Source organism: Austrofundulus limnaeus, unplaced genomic scaffold (assembly GCF_001266775.1).
Source record: "Austrofundulus limnaeus strain Quisiro unplaced genomic scaffold, Austrofundulus_limnaeus-1.0 Scaffold118, whole genome shotgun sequence".
NCBI lineage: Eukaryota > Metazoa > Chordata > Actinopteri > Cyprinodontiformes > Rivulidae > Austrofundulus > Austrofundulus limnaeus.
Window position 1 is genome coordinate 1,492,622 of NW_013952520.1, and position 17,466 is coordinate 1,510,087.

General features: G+C 38.3%; 1 protein-coding gene across 1 annotated transcript in view; it reads right to left on the reverse strand.

The window, feature by feature from the left end:
• slc4a5a (solute carrier family 4 member 5a) overlaps positions 1-17,466 on the reverse strand; it is a gene marked incomplete in the record, with an annotated part of 59,064 nt that overhangs the window by 4,644 nt on the left and 36,954 nt on the right. Inside the window, 12 exon segments of the mRNA XM_014014716.1 lie at positions 501-559; positions 677-856; positions 4,201-4,374; positions 4,721-4,789; positions 4,974-5,046; positions 6,712-6,890; positions 7,135-7,296; positions 9,954-10,067; positions 12,039-12,230; positions 12,583-12,617; positions 15,161-15,432; positions 17,165-17,298. Of these exon segments, the coding sequence (XP_013870170.1) occupies positions 501-559; positions 677-856; positions 4,201-4,374; positions 4,721-4,789; positions 4,974-5,046; positions 6,712-6,890; positions 7,135-7,296; positions 9,954-10,067; positions 12,039-12,230; positions 12,583-12,617; positions 15,161-15,432; positions 17,165-17,298 (1,643 nt within the window).

Consider the following 17,466-nt stretch of genomic DNA (forward strand, 5'->3'; position numbering starts at 1 on the left):
GTATTACACACACACACAAACTTTATGAGTCTATTTTCTCTCCATATAAAAGCATATTTATTTTAAATTTGGTAACTTAATCATTTTCAGTGTTCATTTTATTCTAAAATTATTTTTAATGGTCAATAAGTAAATAATACATTTTAAAATTGTTTTGATCAACAATACATTTTTGCATAAAATAGACTCATAAAGTTTGTGTAATACTTGTTTGTTGAGTCTATTTTCTCTCCATACTTTTAAGACTTTTTGTTCTAAGTCGTAAGTTGGTAAAAACTTCCAACTAAAACTATGTTATGTCTAAGTAATTGCAGAGGAAACTTGTTCTAACGTTTGTTTTGTTGATTTTTGTGAGCTGACCCTTGTGAGCATTTTCCAAGTCTGATCACATGCACATGTGTGTGTTAGTGGCAGGCTGGCAGTGCGCACCCCACTGAGACTGTTCTACATCTGGATACACAAGGTCTTTGTAGGGGATGTGCAGTTTTAGAACACAGTACCTGCGATCCACATCTGACTCTGAGCTGGGTGAGTGGTTGGGGTAACCGTGGTATTTCTCCTGTGGAAAAAAAAAAAAAAAAACACACGTCAATGTACTGTATTACAGACACAAATCAGACCCTGATGTAATGAGGCATCAGTTCTGCAGGGGGCAGCAAAGACCTAAATATCTCACCTCTTCCTCACTGTCATCTGCTTTGGGCTTCTTTTTGTCTTTCTCCTTTTCYTTCCCTTTCTTCTTGTCATCATCACTCTTTTTCTTTTCTTTTTCTGGCAGGAGGTCATCCAGCCACGCCAAGTCATGCCGGGAGAAGACCATATCCAGCAGCTTTCGGACCACCATCAGACCCAGAATCTGGTGTTTGATAGAGAAATATGACAACTGTCTTAAGATTCAGCTGGTATGCAAATGAAAAATGAATATAATCTCACACAGTGAAATAAAATCATTTACTTATATTTTATACAGCACAATCTGACTTTATAGCTTTCACATTTTTCCACAACAACAAATTAAAATCTATCTGATATTATTGTTCATTTAGTATTATATAAAGGCTGTGAGTGTTGTGGCAGGCATCATTTTAGTAGAAGTAAAGTCATAAAAGTTCTACTCTCTTTAAGTCCACACACATCAGGACCTATTAAAGCTAATCTGGTCTTGAAATCATTTTAATCCAACCTCAAATATACAATAAGCACACAATAGAATCCARCACGTCGTGTCATCATTTGTTAAATAAAAACGAAGCTAAAATAGAAAACCTGTGTTGCTGATCAGATGCATTGATTAACTGGAKGTGATCACCTCAACAAAGCAGGGGTTTTATTAATTTGCTGCTATARAGCCTGCAGGTGTATTTTAACAAAAATACACCTGGACCAGTCCTTCTGTGTCTCTTTCCTGTCCCTCAAACCCAGCCAGTCAAGGCAGATGGCTGCTTGTCCTGAGCCTGGTTCTGGTTCTGCTGGAGGTTTTTTCCTGTTGAAAAGGAGTTTTTCTCTCCACTGTTACCAATGTGCTGCTCAGGATGGGAGACTGTGATGAAGTGATTCAACACAATCTGCTGGCTTAATTTAGATTGTTTTGTGTGTGTGTGTGTGTGTGTGTGTGTGTGTGTGCGTGCGTGCGTGCGTGCGTGCGTGTGTGCGTGCGTGTGTGTGTGTGCGTGTGTGTGTGTGTGTGTGTACAGTGCCCCGAGATGATGTACATTGTGAATTGGTGCTATAAAAATAGACTGAATTGAATTGAATTGAATTGAAATGGAGTTTAAACGCAAATTCAACTTGGAAGACTGGTAACCTTACCTGCTCCTGCAGACCTCCATCTCAAACCCAACTATGTCCAATCAGCTCCTGTCTGCCAGTAAATAAAAGCCAGCCACCTCGATCACACAGTCTGTGTGTCAGCTGACCATCAGCCTGCCCCCACCCCTCCTCCACCCTTCATTTTCTGGAGAGGGTACATTTGGACCGGTTCCTCCACGTTCGGCCGTGTCTCTTCCCGTCCCTCAACCCAGCCGGTCGAGGCAGATGGCTGCCTGTCCTGAGCCTGGTTCTGTTGGAGGTTTCTTCCTGATTAGCAGGGAGTTTTTCCTCTCCACTGTTTGCTCAGGATGGGAGACTGTGGTGAAGTGGTTCAACACAAAGTGTTGCCTTCTTCTTTAGATTGTTCTTTTCATGACCACCACCACCAGTGTCGGGCCCCGGGGGATTAAATCTCTACCCCTAATTTAAAGCATCTCTTATGAGATTACAGCTTCACTCAGCACTCTCGTCCTCTGCCAGGGTCCGAGCGCCAAACTCTAATGCCATTTATTCATAACATTGTTGGTCCGGTCATGTCAATAAACCTCCTAAATTTCATTCTGTCTTTGTGTGAGTCTTTCTAGGTTGAATTGAAAAGACACCAGCAATGACCTTAGAGAAACAACTGCTGCTGCCCATCAGTCTGGCTAGAGTNGTGTGTGTGTGTGTGTGTGTGTGTACAGTGCCCCGAGATGATGTACATTGTGAATTGGTGCTATAAAAATAGACTGAATTGAATTGAATTGAATTGAATTGAAATGGAGTTTAAACGCAAATTCAACCTGGAAGACTGGTAACCTTACCTGCTCCTGCAGACCTCCATCTCAAACCCAATTATGTCCAATCAGCTCCTGTCTGCCAGTAAATAAAAGCCAGCCACCTCGATCACACAGTCTGTGTGTCAGCTGACCATGGGCCTGCCACCACCCCTCCTCCACCCTTAGTTTTCTGGAGAGGGTGCATTTGGACCGGTTCTTCCACGTTCGGCCGTGTCTCTTCCCGTCCCTCAACTCAGCCGGTCGAGGCAGATGGTCTCCTGTCCTGAGCCTGGTTCTGTTGGAGGTTTCTTCCTGATTAGCAGGGAGTTTTTCCTCTCCACTGTTTGCTCAGGATGGGAGACTGTGATGAAGTGGTTCAACACAAAGTTGCCTTCTTCTTTAGATTGTTCTTTTCATGACCACCACCACCAGTGTCGGGCCCCCCCGGGGGGGGGGGGGGGGGGGGGGGGGGGCGCCACGGTGCGCGTGTGTGTGTGTGTGTGTGTGGGGGGGGGGGGGGGGGTAAATCTCTACCCCTGATTTAAAGCATCTCTTATGAGATCACAGCTTCACTCAGCGCTCTCGTCCTCTGCCAGGGTCCGAGCGCCAATCTCTAATGCCATTTATTCATAACATTGTTGGTCCGGTCATGTCAATAAATCTCCTAATTTCAGTCTGTCTTTGTGTGAGTCTTTCTAGGTTGAATTGAAWAGACACCAGCAATGACCTTAGAGAAACAACTGCTGCTGCCCATCAGTCTGGCTAGAGTTAAAGGTTATTTTCAAACAATTTGYTGTCATCAACCTTCAGTGAGACATTTTATTCACAAATYGAAAATACAGCTGCTGATATTCTTAGTRAGATCAGACTGGGCAATACTCATATCTGACTCTACAGGTCTCTGTAGGTTAACAGATTAAATGGTAAGGTTCTACAACAGAACTGCTGAAAAAGGGAAAGAATGAAGATACTGCAATGATCCAAAAGCCCAGATTTCAAACTGACTGGAACACCATGAGACCATAACAGAGCTCTGCAGAAACAAATGTCTGCATTGGATTGAAACAATGCTGTGTAGAAAAGTGGGACTAAATTTCTTTACAATCACGCCTGAGACTGAGAAAGTCATACAGAAATAAAAAAAAAAAACATTAGCAGTTATTGCTGCTAATTGAGGTTCTACAAGTTAAAGACKTGTGTGCACTCAGGTTTCCCATCTTGACTTTGATTTTATTTAATGGTATGAAGGAATCTGTTGTGTGTTTTTGAACACTTAACATTAAATTTAATAATTTTAGAATTAGGTAAAGACAAGAGCTAATTATTAATTATTATATCTTGATATTTATGATATTGATATTTATTTAATTTCCCTTTGGGATCAGTAAAGTATTTTAAATTGAATTGAATTGAAATGAACTGAATGTATAATACCTATAAGACCTAAAACATTGTGGAATTTTCTTTTTCTGTTCCACTTTGTAAATCCTTAGTTCTTTCACTCTTCTCATTTTTGTGTATATTTTGTGAAATASAGTTTGTACATTTAAAACAAAAGTTTGAAAAAAATGTTGCTCATCTCTTTCAGCTATAGTCAGCCRAAGATTCATGCAAACTGTTCATAAACACATACCATGACAGGAAATATAATGGCTAAGAAGGTGGATTTAAGGACCCACAGCAAAGCCAGACACATAATCTGGATAAGAGTGAACAGGTGAACCCTCCTCAGAGGAACATGGCGGAGATAGGTGTAGTCAGGCTGGTGCTTGGATGGCATCAAATATAGCTTGATTCTGTCCCAGAACTGCAGAGGACAATGAGATAAGGGGATAGAAAKGGGGGAAAAAGCACAATGTTTGATCCTAACGTTGGTTATTTTTAATGAGAAAATGTCCACCACAAACATAACATAGCTCACTGTTTAAACAATTGTTTTTATAGATTTACGTGACTTAAAATCCAAACTCCAGAGGTTTTGTCATGTGATTTTGTTRTTTAATCTAGTTTGTATAAAGTCAACAGATTGTGTTTGCCAGCTTACTTCTCTGTTTACTTGGTAACTTTAAAAAAGTCGCTTCTCATTTAAAGAAGCTCAGCCATAAAACCCTTACTTCTGGTGAATAACACGTAACATCTGACAGGAAGTGTACCTGGATTCCACTGAGAGAAGCGACACCCATATAAAGGAAGATGCCATACAGCACAGGCATGGGGATGAACTGCCACCAACAGAAAAGACACATCATGATGTACTGCACTCATACTTTAGACAGCTAACAAGGTTTTAGTTTATAGATCATTAACTGCTAATACGCAACTATATACTTATATAAAATATACTGCAGTGTTGCGAGTTATTCACGCTAAAAATTAGACAGCTCAATTATTTTCTTCATTTCTTACTTTGAGTATTGGAGCGAGGAAGATGGAGACTCCGGTGAGAACAAACACCAAAATGCCCGTCACTCTCTGCTCTCTGTTTGATAATGAAAAAGTTCAGTCAGTTACACACATGTTCTCTCAGAGAAAATTGTCRATGAGACATTTAACAATGTGAATTTACAGTTACATTGGAGGGATAGGGAGTGTGTATGTGTGCAGGTGGGTATTCCCTATTTGGGGATGATTTTGGAATACACCGCTGCCTGTGGGGACCAAATGGTGCCTATGTGGACTAGGGGTGCAATGACACAGAAAATTCAAGATTCGGTTCGGTTCGATACTTTAGTCTCACGGTTCAATWTATTTTCAACAAATTTTAATGCCCCTCTTAATTTGTAAATTATTGAAAATAATTATGATAATTTGTTTAACCTCTAAAGTACAGTTTTTAAACTAAATGTTGCTGAAACAGCAAGTTTCTCAGTGGATCTGTGCTCAACAGTGCAGCCTAGGTGGAGTAGTCGAACACAGATCCATTGATCCTTTAACACAGAGCATCTTCAGAAGAAAAGCTGATAAAATAAATTTTAAAAAATTGTATTGTTCCATACTTAGTGTGTATTGAACCTAAAGCACTGTATWGAACGGGTCTAYACAGAYACATGTATTGCCAAAAGTATTGTCTCACCTGCCTTGACTCACATATGAGCTTAAGCTACATCCCATTCCTGATCCATAGGGTTCAATATGATGTTGGTCCACCCTCTGCAGCTAGAACAGCTTCAACTCTTCTGTCCACAAGGTTTAGGAGKGTTTATGGGGATTTTTGACCATTCTTCCAGAAGCACATCTGTGAGGTCACACACTGATGTTGGACAGAAGGTCTGGCTCTCAGTCTCTGTTCTAATTCATCCTAAAGATGTTCTATCAGGTTGAGATCAGGACTCTGTGCAGGTCAGTCCAGTTCATCCACACCAGACTCTGCATCCAGGTCTTTATGGACTTTGCTTTGTGCACTGGTGCACAGTCATTTGGATGGGTGAGTAAATACTTTTGGCAATATGGTGTACATGTATTGTTGCACCCCTAATGTGAAAGCCTATCCCCATGGGGGGAAATGCCACTGGTGGATCGGGGGTTAGGTTCAGGACTAAAGTGTGAATTGAGTTTTGGTTAGGTTTAGGGGCAGGTATGTGGAAAAACAAACAGAACATATAAAATCAGCTGTTAGTTTAGCAGAGCAGAAACACTGACTTCAAACAAACAAAAAAAGGGTTTAGGATAATGGGTCAGGGTAGGACTGTGGAAATTACTGTACTAGGCCGTGTGTGTGTGTGTGTTTGTGTGTGTGTGTGTGTGTGGGTGTGTGTGTGTGTGTGGKGGGGGGGTTATTGTTTGATCTCCAGTTGTAAGTATGCCCACTTGTAAAGCAATAAACAGTCTCCAGTTTTGATGGTGGTTTCAATTTATTTGAGACTAAATGTCAACTAAGTCAGATGGGACCACAGTCCCTGAGAACATTCCAAAATGGATTAAAATCTTTCACAGCCTGCAGGGTTCTAGCTTGTCCACATTGTAGCAGAAAGATGWAAGAAAGGGGATTTTACTCCTATTACTGTTTTAAACTGTTGTTAAAGAGGGCATCAGATCCAATTTTTACATCAATAAAATAAAGGAAAAATTATCAGGGRATTAAATACTGTTCCTCCACTGTACCTTTCTTGTCTGTCTTCTTTGTATTTATTCACTGTGGACTAACCTGACCCCGAGGAATTGTGGCTGTTCTCCTGGAGCGCTGGATTCACTCTCCATCTTCAGAGAATCAATGTGGGCAATGGAGATCACGGTGGCAGCCACATACCATGGCAGACCCAAGAAAGAACAGACAGCCATGAGGATCCCGACCCAGAACAGATCCAAGTGGTATCCACAACCTTTCTGCCAGGGAAACCACAAAAATCATTTTTAAACAAGAGTTCTGGTGATATTTTACTTTCCAATAAATATTTGTATGCTTGGTATGGCATGCTTATTTTAATAAATGGTTTTAAATGTATGAATGTATGAAGTGCAATAAAAACTGCATTAAAATAAAAAAAAAAGATAAAACTAAAAAAAACTGTCTGATCATGGAATGTTTTTCATAAAGATATTTTATGATAGGTAATATGAAGTAGTATACCTTAAGTTTGTTCTCCTTGCGGTTAACAATGACGGCACTGATCTGCTGGTCCATGAAGATGAGGATAGTCACAAGCAGGGCAGGAATGAAGCTAGCCAAATATATCCACCATGGGTTCTTTCCAAAAGGCATCACCAACCAGCCACGATCTGACCGAGTTGGCTTAGGAGAGATGAGAGGCCATTTAATTTCCACAAAAACTCTTCATTTGAACAGATTGACTTTTAAAAGTCAAAAACATATACTAATTATAATTCACTTCACCCAGCATTATACAGTAAAACCAACCAATGTCTTTAAAAAATAAATATATTTTATTTGCTACTTTGGAAGGAGATAAGAAGATTGGTAGAACTTTCTTGCTAAGCTAAGAAATCTTTGCAAGCTAATGTATAAAAGCATGAGTGTTTTTTGTCTTTTCTCTTCTCCTGATCAGAACTTGTGACATGTGTGTTTGACACTTTCACAAAGACAGCTCGTCATGTAGGTCCCACAAGTTTTCACTTTTCCAGAGCTGTTTGGCAGGTTAACTGWTTCCACCAGCCAAGTTTGAAGCCTATGCTAACAAAGCTAAAAACAGAAGAAATATATGAGGGCCAACACGATCATACAGGCAGAATGTGAATGAATTTTAAAGCTATTAGATGACATTTTCAAAGACCTGACACTTCAGTCTCAGTGCTACTTGTCATGGTTTGTGTATTGGCAATGCTTTTTGGTTTTGCTTTGACCTTTTGTGAGTGTTCCTTGTGTTTTTGCTATTCAGCTAACATGTTGTTTATGGTTCTTGTTTCTGGCTTCTCTTATATCACCTGTATTCAATTACTGTAATCAGCACACCTGTCACTCAGTTATCCATCTCACTACATCACTGGTTTCCTCAGCAATTTATCAGTTTGTTGGTTAACCTCTGAACATTTTATGCTTCACTGATTTTTCTGGTGTCTTAGTACAGCTAATGTAGATTACCTTTATACATTTAAAATTACCCTCATAATTTAGAATACAATTTAAAATCTTTCTTCTATCACAATTGTGTTCCATCTTGGTCGTCAAAAGCCACAATTCTGTAAGTTAAAACTCTTCTCTGCTCCAACACACCTGATTTGAGGGAATGGATGATTAGATTAACAAGCTAAAGAGGTAATTCAGCCACTTAATCAGGTGTGTTGGAGCAAGGAAACAAKTAAAACATGCAGGATAGCTGAATTCTTGGACCAGGATTGAACACCCCCTGTTCTAACATATAAAACATTCAACAACCAAGCTCCATCATATGTTAAACATCTTATTGTTCCATACTTTCCTAACAGAGCACTTCRCTCTCAGACTGCAGGTTTACTTGYGGTTCCTSRAGTTTCTAAAAGTAGAATGGGAGGYAGAGCTTTCAGTTATCAAGCTCCTCTCTTGGAACCATTTTTCAGTTTTTGTGTGTGAGGCTGACACTCTGCTTTCAAGATTAGATTWAAAAATTACTTTGTTGCTCAATCCTATATTATTTCTTACACATAGTGTAATCTCTTCATAATATGTTGTGGCAATAGTGTATCTAGATATGGTATTTGTATACATTTCTATACAAGGAATAAATTCATTGCAAAAAATCAATAGTATTCACAACCTCATAAACCCACAATAGAYGTAAATGCAGATTTAAGTCAAACAGAAGTGGCATCATATTCCTAGCTTTACTGCTGTCAATAGCTGCTGAGAAAATGATTTAACAAATATTATTAAAAAATAATTTAGGATTGACTCCAGTCACGGTGATACAAAATCCTTTCAGAGTTTGGATGCTGTGAATTTTAAAATTCAACGTTCCCCTTAGATTATACCTGCCTTCCCTTTCAAAACAGTTCCCACAAGTTCCTTGGAAGTAATTTTTTTATTAATTTTATACATAAATTGTGTAGTTTGATAGTTTACAATGTCATGAAATTTAAATTTTTTAGATGTAACAAATAATTTGTTTATGTGTTTATGAAAACAACATTGTGAATTATTCTAACAGCTCTTTTTTGCAGTGTGAGTAGTGGTTGTAATGGACATCGCCTCACATCTCAGTGCAGTAAATCAGATAAGAGTAATGAACAGTACAGAATGTGAAGTGCCTTGGTGTCCAGAMATGCCTAGCTTTGCCATAACTGAAATGCTTCTTGATCACTTAGAACAGATGGGACTCATGGATATCCTTGGTTCTGGTTCTGTAATAAATTTATTYCTGGTAAAAAGGGTAGTTTTTCTCCAGTATTGTCCTCCCTTCTATACTTAGTCAAGATTGTTTTATAGCGACGTTTTGATGTTGGTTTCCTTACATTACTTTTATAGTAACTGGCATTTTAAAATACACTGAATTTGAATGTTTGTGTTGTAATTAGACTGAACTGGCTCAATGCAATTATATTGACAATTGATTTGTTTTAGAGTGTATTAAATTTTATGTTAAAAAGAAAAAACCCATCCAGAGGTCCTCTGGATGGGTTCTTCCTTAGTGAAACGTTTCATCTCTCCTCCAAGAGACTTAAATTGTATGTCATTTGATAGCATTAAGTTTGTTATTTTTTTTATAGTGTCCTGAGGTGGTTTTAGTTGTAACCTGGTTCTATATAAATAAACTGAACTTAACTAAAATGAAAAGTATTTCTGAATCCTTGAGAACTACCTACTCTGTGTTTGTATTGAGGTCTTGCTGGGTCCACACTCACCATCCACTAAAAGTAACATTTGTGTGCCTCAAAATTTGTTTTAGGTAAATGTTTTTTTTTTTTTGTATTTTTTTACTTGTAAATGAACTAATGTTTAAAGAGAATTTGTTGTACCTTAAACTCTGTYGGGACAATTAGCTTGGGAGTCTCGAGCCCAATGAGCATATCAAGCCCAACAAATGTCATGATGGACATGAAGATGGAGAAGTCACTGATGAGTTTCCTTAACTGGTGGCAAACACACAAAAAAATAATATCAGTACAAAAGTCAGACAAAAGACAATGATTAATACTTAAAAAGGTTTATCATCACCATGTGTGCTGAAAAAGGAAGGGATAATAAAGGTGCTTCACTTTATGGAGAAAATTAGTTTATTGTCTAACATTTCAGGCCTTTTGATCATCACCTGTTTACATTCTTGAAAATGTCTAGAATTTTAACAATCTAAAAAAATTGTTGTAATTTTGACGTTAAGTATTCTGTTGTGCATAACACCACAGTATGTAAGATTTAAAATGACAATATCCTACCACCAAGAAAAATGGAATCTGAAAACATCACATGTTTTTATACAACACCAATCACTAAAAGGCTAAGGCATTGWGTTAAATGTAAATGAAACCAAAACGCAATCTCATATTTTGGGTTGCCACAACGTGCAAACCCATATGAAAGATTTGGATATAGTGCAGAYTGTTTTTAATGCAGCCAGGGCTTGAACCTGCAACTTCAGGAGTACAAAACCACAGCACTGGTTACCAAGCTACCACAATCACTGGAACACATCAAACATATCAAATATTTTAGTTAAAATATTAATAAATTCTATGAAAATCACAAAATGATTTTGAATGTGATAGCATTAACACATCTGAAATAAGTTGAACAAGCTCCATGTTTCCACTCTGTGAAGCATTCCCTCATCTTTGAACAACAGACTGTAAACATCTAGGAACTGAACAAGCTAGTTGCTGCTGCAGGCAGGCTAGTTCAGCACCAGGACTGTTCCACTGTCTAGTCWTGTTGTTRTAATGGATGCAGTGTGTGGTTTAACATSGCTAAAATAAACCTTTCCTGAAAAAGATTTAATGTGGATGGGAGCATATGTTCTAAAAACTCTACATACTTTATTGCATTGATGGTGTCTTTCCTGATGTGTAAGCTGCCCATGTCATAGGCACTGATACACCCCCATACCATCAGAGAGGCGAGCTTAACTGTGTACTGAATGGTCACCTCTCTTCTATCGTATGAAAGGCACCATGATTTTCAAAACAAAGAAAAAATTTGTTTTGTCTGATCACAGAATAGTTTTTCTACCTTTTTTGTTTGATTTTTTTCATGATAAAGCTAGCAGCCAGTGCGGTGGCCCACAATTTTATRCTATTTTTTTGTTAGCCAATGGACATGCAGAAAATTTGACATACACTCGAGCAGCTAAGGCTCATGGGACTTTTCATGAATTAAAATTTGAGTATWTGTGGTTGTWGAAAGTGTGCAAATCTAGATGTGTACTTAAATCTAATTTAAATATCTCTTGTGAGTTACTTGTTATTTGTGTTTAATTTTAATATAATTCAAAGATAAAGTAAGTGCCATGAGTTAAGACTGTCTGCACTACAGCCCCATTCGGGCCCCACTTTGGGCACCGCTGTTATAAAATAAAAACATTTAGTATGTGAATGGTGTTCACATAGCGCTTTAAAATGTGTTTGCAGATGGCTAGTTTGTGCCAATGACGTGATGTCAAGAACAGAATCAGAGCTGTTTTTATTGCAGTCATGACTGAAGGTCCAAAAATCATGGCCATCCAATATTGACTTGATATGTTTATTATGTGAGGTCCTGCCTTTTGGCAAAGAGAAATCCTTACAGATTCTTGAAATATTGGGATATTATGAGTCTTTCCAATTTTTCATTGAGGAACATTATTTTTAAACTGGTCAACTAAATGTATAGTTCCCCTGCTCAACTTTACTTTTAAGAGGTTCAGCCATTCTAAAAGGCTCTTTTAATCCCAATCCTTTTACTGACTTGACCTGACTCTCGCACAACTAGGTACCAGCTTCCTCACAACCCGGAAGGAAGAAGTGGGTAAAAAAAATGGTTGACTGATGGAATATTACATTGGACAAGAAAAATTTTCAAAGTGTTATGTTTACTTTAAGAGACCTTTTTTTAGTGGAMAGTTTTGTCACCTTGGTGGGGAAGTAGCGGCTGAACTTGAACTTCTTCAGGGARACAGTCATGGAGTAGGTGCCGAAGAAGAGAATGAAGGACATGAGGGCCAGRTCTGGGACATACTTGCAGGACTTTCCCACCAGAGAGCCTCCATACTTCAGACACTCCTTCTTGCTCAGCTGACTCCAGTCCAGAGCTGTCACATTCAACTAGGATGGTGGTGGCAGTGTTGGGCAGAAAGGAGAGAATGAAGAGTGAAGTGTTTCAACAAAAGACACAGAGTAACAACTGTCAGCACAAGTTTCAAGTTAGAAATAAAGGGGTGTGAGAGGTAGATGGAGAGAACAAAGGTTAAAAAAAGAAGGGGGAAGCTACTTTTTCTGGTGACTAAGGCAATACAGGGGTTAGCTGTCAGCAAGACATTTAGCTTATTCCAACACATTTTGATTAATTTTGCAGCTGAAATATTACCAACCCTGCCTGAAATACTAACATCCAGTTTGAAATGTAAGAAACCAACAAAAGTGTCAAAATAAAAGAGGAATGGAAACATGCACTTACCCCAGAAATACTAGACCTGTTATCTGGCATTGGAACTAAACCATTGAAGATCATTGCAGCCACTGTTAGTGAAGGGGGRCAATTGAAGTCATGAGGCAGAATTGAAAAGGGATGAGGAGAAAACAAAAGCAAAAAGAAATGCAAAACATGATGAGAATCCAGTTGGACATTGCAGAGAGCATTCAGAGACCCATGCAGACAAACAAAGAGGTACTCACTTGCAAGAGGCAGCAGCCAAATTGTGTGTGCGTGGTGAAAGCAAACAAGGAACAAATCAGTTACAGAAATCCATGTTCACATAAATTAATGATCATCTCTGTTTCTGGTTCTAAATTAKTGAGCGTCTGAGAACTTCCCAAGTTTGAATAAAATGCTATTTTCACTCTTTAGTCTTGTGTGAAATTATTTTTTACTGGTTATTGTAATAGACTAGAGTTACCAAACTAACCAGATGCTTTATTATTTTTCTATTTTGTTTCCTTACCTGGATTTTAAATGTATTTTTAATTTTTTTTTTATAAAATACTCTACACTACTGGACACATAGGCACCAGTGACCAGGAAAGTAAAACAAAATGAAATTGATGGATGGATGGATGGATAGATGTATGTATGTATAGATGGATGGATGGATGGATGGATGGATGGTTGGACAAACCTCTCCACACAGGTCAGAGACAAATTTGTGGAGAAGTATGGGTCAAGATTTGGTAATAAAATATTTTGCAATTGCTTAATATCTGAAAAAATCCAAATAAASTCCCATTTTTATTAGAAAATAAAGAAGATGATGCCACCGCAGTAAACTTGCCAAGAGAGGATCGTCCACTGAAACACATTGACTGGTATGGGTTAGAAGGACATTAATTATCTTGCAGAAGGGCAAACCCTGATGGAACTGGGCAGCTTTTCTGCAGTGATGGAATGATATATTCATAAAACCACTATGAGCTGCACAAAATTAGGCTTAAAAAAAAACATTGAGCAATAAAAGGAAGCATGTTGACATATTCGGGCTTCCAATTTTGAACACTTTCTATCAAYAGCAACAGAAACAGCACTAGTGAAMGTTACTAATGATATGGCCTCAGAAAGTGGACTTGTSTCCATWCTTAGAGCTCAGTGCTGCATTTGATTCAACTGATCATAATACAGAAGCTTGAACGTGACCTTGGGGTTTCAGGAACAGCTCTAAAATGGTTTGAGTCTAATTTATCTGATAGATTCCAGTTTGTAAATGTTAATAGTGAATTMTCTKCTTACACCAGAGTTGGTCATGGAGTTCCTCAGGGTTCAGTGCTTGGACCAGTCCTCTTTACTTTATATATGCTTCCATTACATAAAGATATTCACACCAGGAAAGTCCTTTGGTCTACTTGTTTAGTTTGAACCAAATAACGAACTTTAGTTTTTTTCCTTAGGTGCATTTTTCATTCACGTTATGAGTTTTGCAAGCAGACTATAATTTATAAACAAAGCCATGCAAGTGATGGCCATTGCTCCCATTGGACAGACACGATGGGGGCAGGACAGAGCACAGACCCAGAAATAAAGATGGTGTTAATACAACTGACTATTAAGAATATTAACAGYAGCTCATTCAGTAGAGGTTTTGCAATGATATACTTCTAATTTTAGGACGGAGTTGTCAAATGTGTGCCACCACCTGAAGAAGATGAGATGCTCCATGTTCSCTGACCCATAACGGTTCATTTTTTTGTRATGCAGTGTTAGCATTAGCAACACTGAAGGGCTAATTGTTACCATGATGAAGTTCAAAAAGACGCATGTTYCCTGTAGTTCAAGCGAACCACACCAGTGTTTGTTTGGAAGCAGGCCGAGACCACCTCAAAAATGGGTCTCGGTCTCGGATGTTTGATCCGCACCAGGGTTCACATGAGTGTATTCACGTCTGCATAAAAGGTTCGGACCAACGGGTGAAACAAACTCTGGTCCGTTTAAAGTGGACCAAATGTGTCGGGTGTGAATACAGCATGGGATAAATTTTTATTGTTATGCTGTTGAWACTCAGTTATATTTATCTATGAAATCTGATGAACCCAATCAGTTGCTTAGATTACAAGCATGTCTTCAAGACATAAAAATCTGGATGACTTTTAATTTTCTGCTTCTAAACTCAGAAAAGACAAAAGTTTAGGTTTTTGGACATTGAGCATTTTAGGAATAAACTTTGCAGCCTTTACTTCCTTCTCCTATGACAAATTTTGTTGTGACTTGACGCTTTATAAATAAGCTGAATTGAATTTATTTAAATGGGTTTTAATTTCTATTTACTATAAAATATGATAAAAATAATCATGTTTAACAGTGGGACTGGTGCAACAAAATCAGACCATCAACTCTGAACTCACTGAAACRTGCTGAATGTTCAATTCAACAACTGGGTTTTGGTTCACATACGGTTGAGACAAGTTTATTAACTGCTCRGAAATCTGACCTAGCTGCAGATTCCTCTAAGGGCGACACTGGCTCCTTGAAAATAACCCYCCCACCATCACTCCTACACATTTTCCCACCCTTGCTCCCACAGTCTCTCTGAGCTAAGAGATGAACTCACTCGAGTCTGGGGCCAAGCACTCGCACTTGAAGGTGGTGACATAGTCTGTCTTGAAGTCGGTGTTGATGGGGTAATATTTGAAAGCAGCCACCATCTTCTTGATAGCATCAGAAATGAAGATAAAGGAGATCAGGCTGGARAAGCCCTCCTCAGTGAAGCGTGTCATGTATTTGATGATGTAACTGGCATCTGAGGCCACGAGGATCAAACACTGCAGGCAGGAGTGGATACCGATCCACAGACGCAGCTCCATATAATCTATGCCATTGTTTCTATGGAGGTGGGAAGTTAAAAGACAARKCTTGTAATTAAAGACAACCATGGACAAATTTCTGTCAGAAATGTGATCATTTAGCCTAACAGTAAACATGCATTGTCTAATTTGTTCTATTTCAGTACAAAATCATGATAAAAGCGTACAATGAAGAGTTGCCACAGACGTTGTGTTCAGGTGTTAACTTTCACTCAACATGGGCAGAAAAGTCTGATTCATTTTGGGCTTTTAAATGTTTGTTTGAACTGTTCTTTTACTAGGGAGAATAATTTTACACCAYACAACATTTTTACTGACAGCCACGTGAGCATCATGGAGACCCTCAAAGGGCCAGTCAACTTCAACGTTTCATGTTTGACTTAGACTAAACAGAAAACGTCCCATTCTTCACCTCAAAGCTGCAGCTGAGCATCACTAATAAACAATAACTGAGCTCTACATGGTATTTCCTGCATAGAAACAGTGTTTAACACATCCTATAAACACTGTAAAGTGTATGACTGACTAAATGTGAAATAAATACAGAAATACTATTAAAAGTAAGAGAGTTTAACTCAATGTTGAGTTGAGGTGAGTATCTCTCCCACTTTCTGACAGGGCATTCCATGCATAATAAACATGCATTATGGGAGATGTAGTTTATGGTCAATGCTGGCTTTAAAGCAGCTTATTCTGATACATTAGTACAGGGCTATTCAACTAAGATGTTCAGGGGACCAAAATTACTCAAAGCCAACAGCTTAGGACAAGTATTATCCTTCATTTCTTTAAATAATGATTATTTATTAAACTGAATCATAAATTTGAAGTTTACCATTGATATAAAAAACTATTTTCATATTAAATCAAGTAAAACACACAAAGGAAATAAACTATTTATTTATTTATTTTGTTGGGGAGCCTTTACGTGACTGAAGTAACATTGAATTTGAAATATGCCATACAACTTCAGTAGTTTTTAAAACAAGACTTGGCTGTACAAGTTTGGATTTATTGTGGACCTCTAATGCACATGGATAACACCATAAGGACCAGGTCTGGTAAAGTCTTATTAGTGATCGTGATTGACTGCAATTGGTAGTTGGCTTTTYTCATCCTCAGTTAAAAAGGAAACTTGTTAGGATGTTCAGGACCCATCAAGGCTCAAGCCTGCCAGGAACTGGAAACTGCTGGAACACCAGTGTCACTGCTCTCAGTGACGCTAGCTTGACATCACCACAGACTGAAATGGTGCTGACCAAGAAAGAAGCATCCAAAGCAAAACAAATCCTTTCAATGACTGAAATTTGCAGTTACCAACATGTTTTTTTTTTTTGTAATTTAGTTTCTTTGTGAAAAGTKTGCTGCTGCTTTTATTATTATTAAATCTTTGTTTTTACTATAGGTCCTCTGAGAGAATGCGTTCTTGGGTCTTGTCCTCATCAAATGCTGATTAGAAAAGTTGAGGATGGTTCATGATGCAAGGAACATTTAACATAATAATATTGGGTGTATATGCATGCATTTGAACCTGCATGTATAGTTTTGACTTTTTGTGGATTTGGGAAAAATCCAAAAAATTTTCAAATTTGTACAACGAGTTCTTTTCAAATATATATAAACTGTGTTTTTCACCCTGGACAAAGAACGGTTCAAATCAATCATTTAAAAASCAGAGATTAATTTGACATTCATAGCCTGAATATAACTGTATGTTCTGTAGATCTATGGCAGGAATGAAAGAAGCTTACTTGCTGAAGTCATACAAAAGCTTTTCAAAGATGAGAATGGGACCAGTGGAGCTGAGAATGATGAGGGGCTGGCCGCTGAAGAGGCAGAAGACAGAACCAGCCAAAGCTGTACCCAGAAAACTCTCCATCACACCCTGTTGGAAGAGAGAAGAGCTTCAGAAAGATGAATGTCTTGTAGAATGAGAGGCCAAAACCAAATGATAAAGTGAAAATTATTCTGAAAAGAGCTCAAAGGCAGTGTGTAGGATTTGTTGTTTTCAGTGACATCTAGTGGTTGAGTGGTTGAATCATCCTCCCTGGTC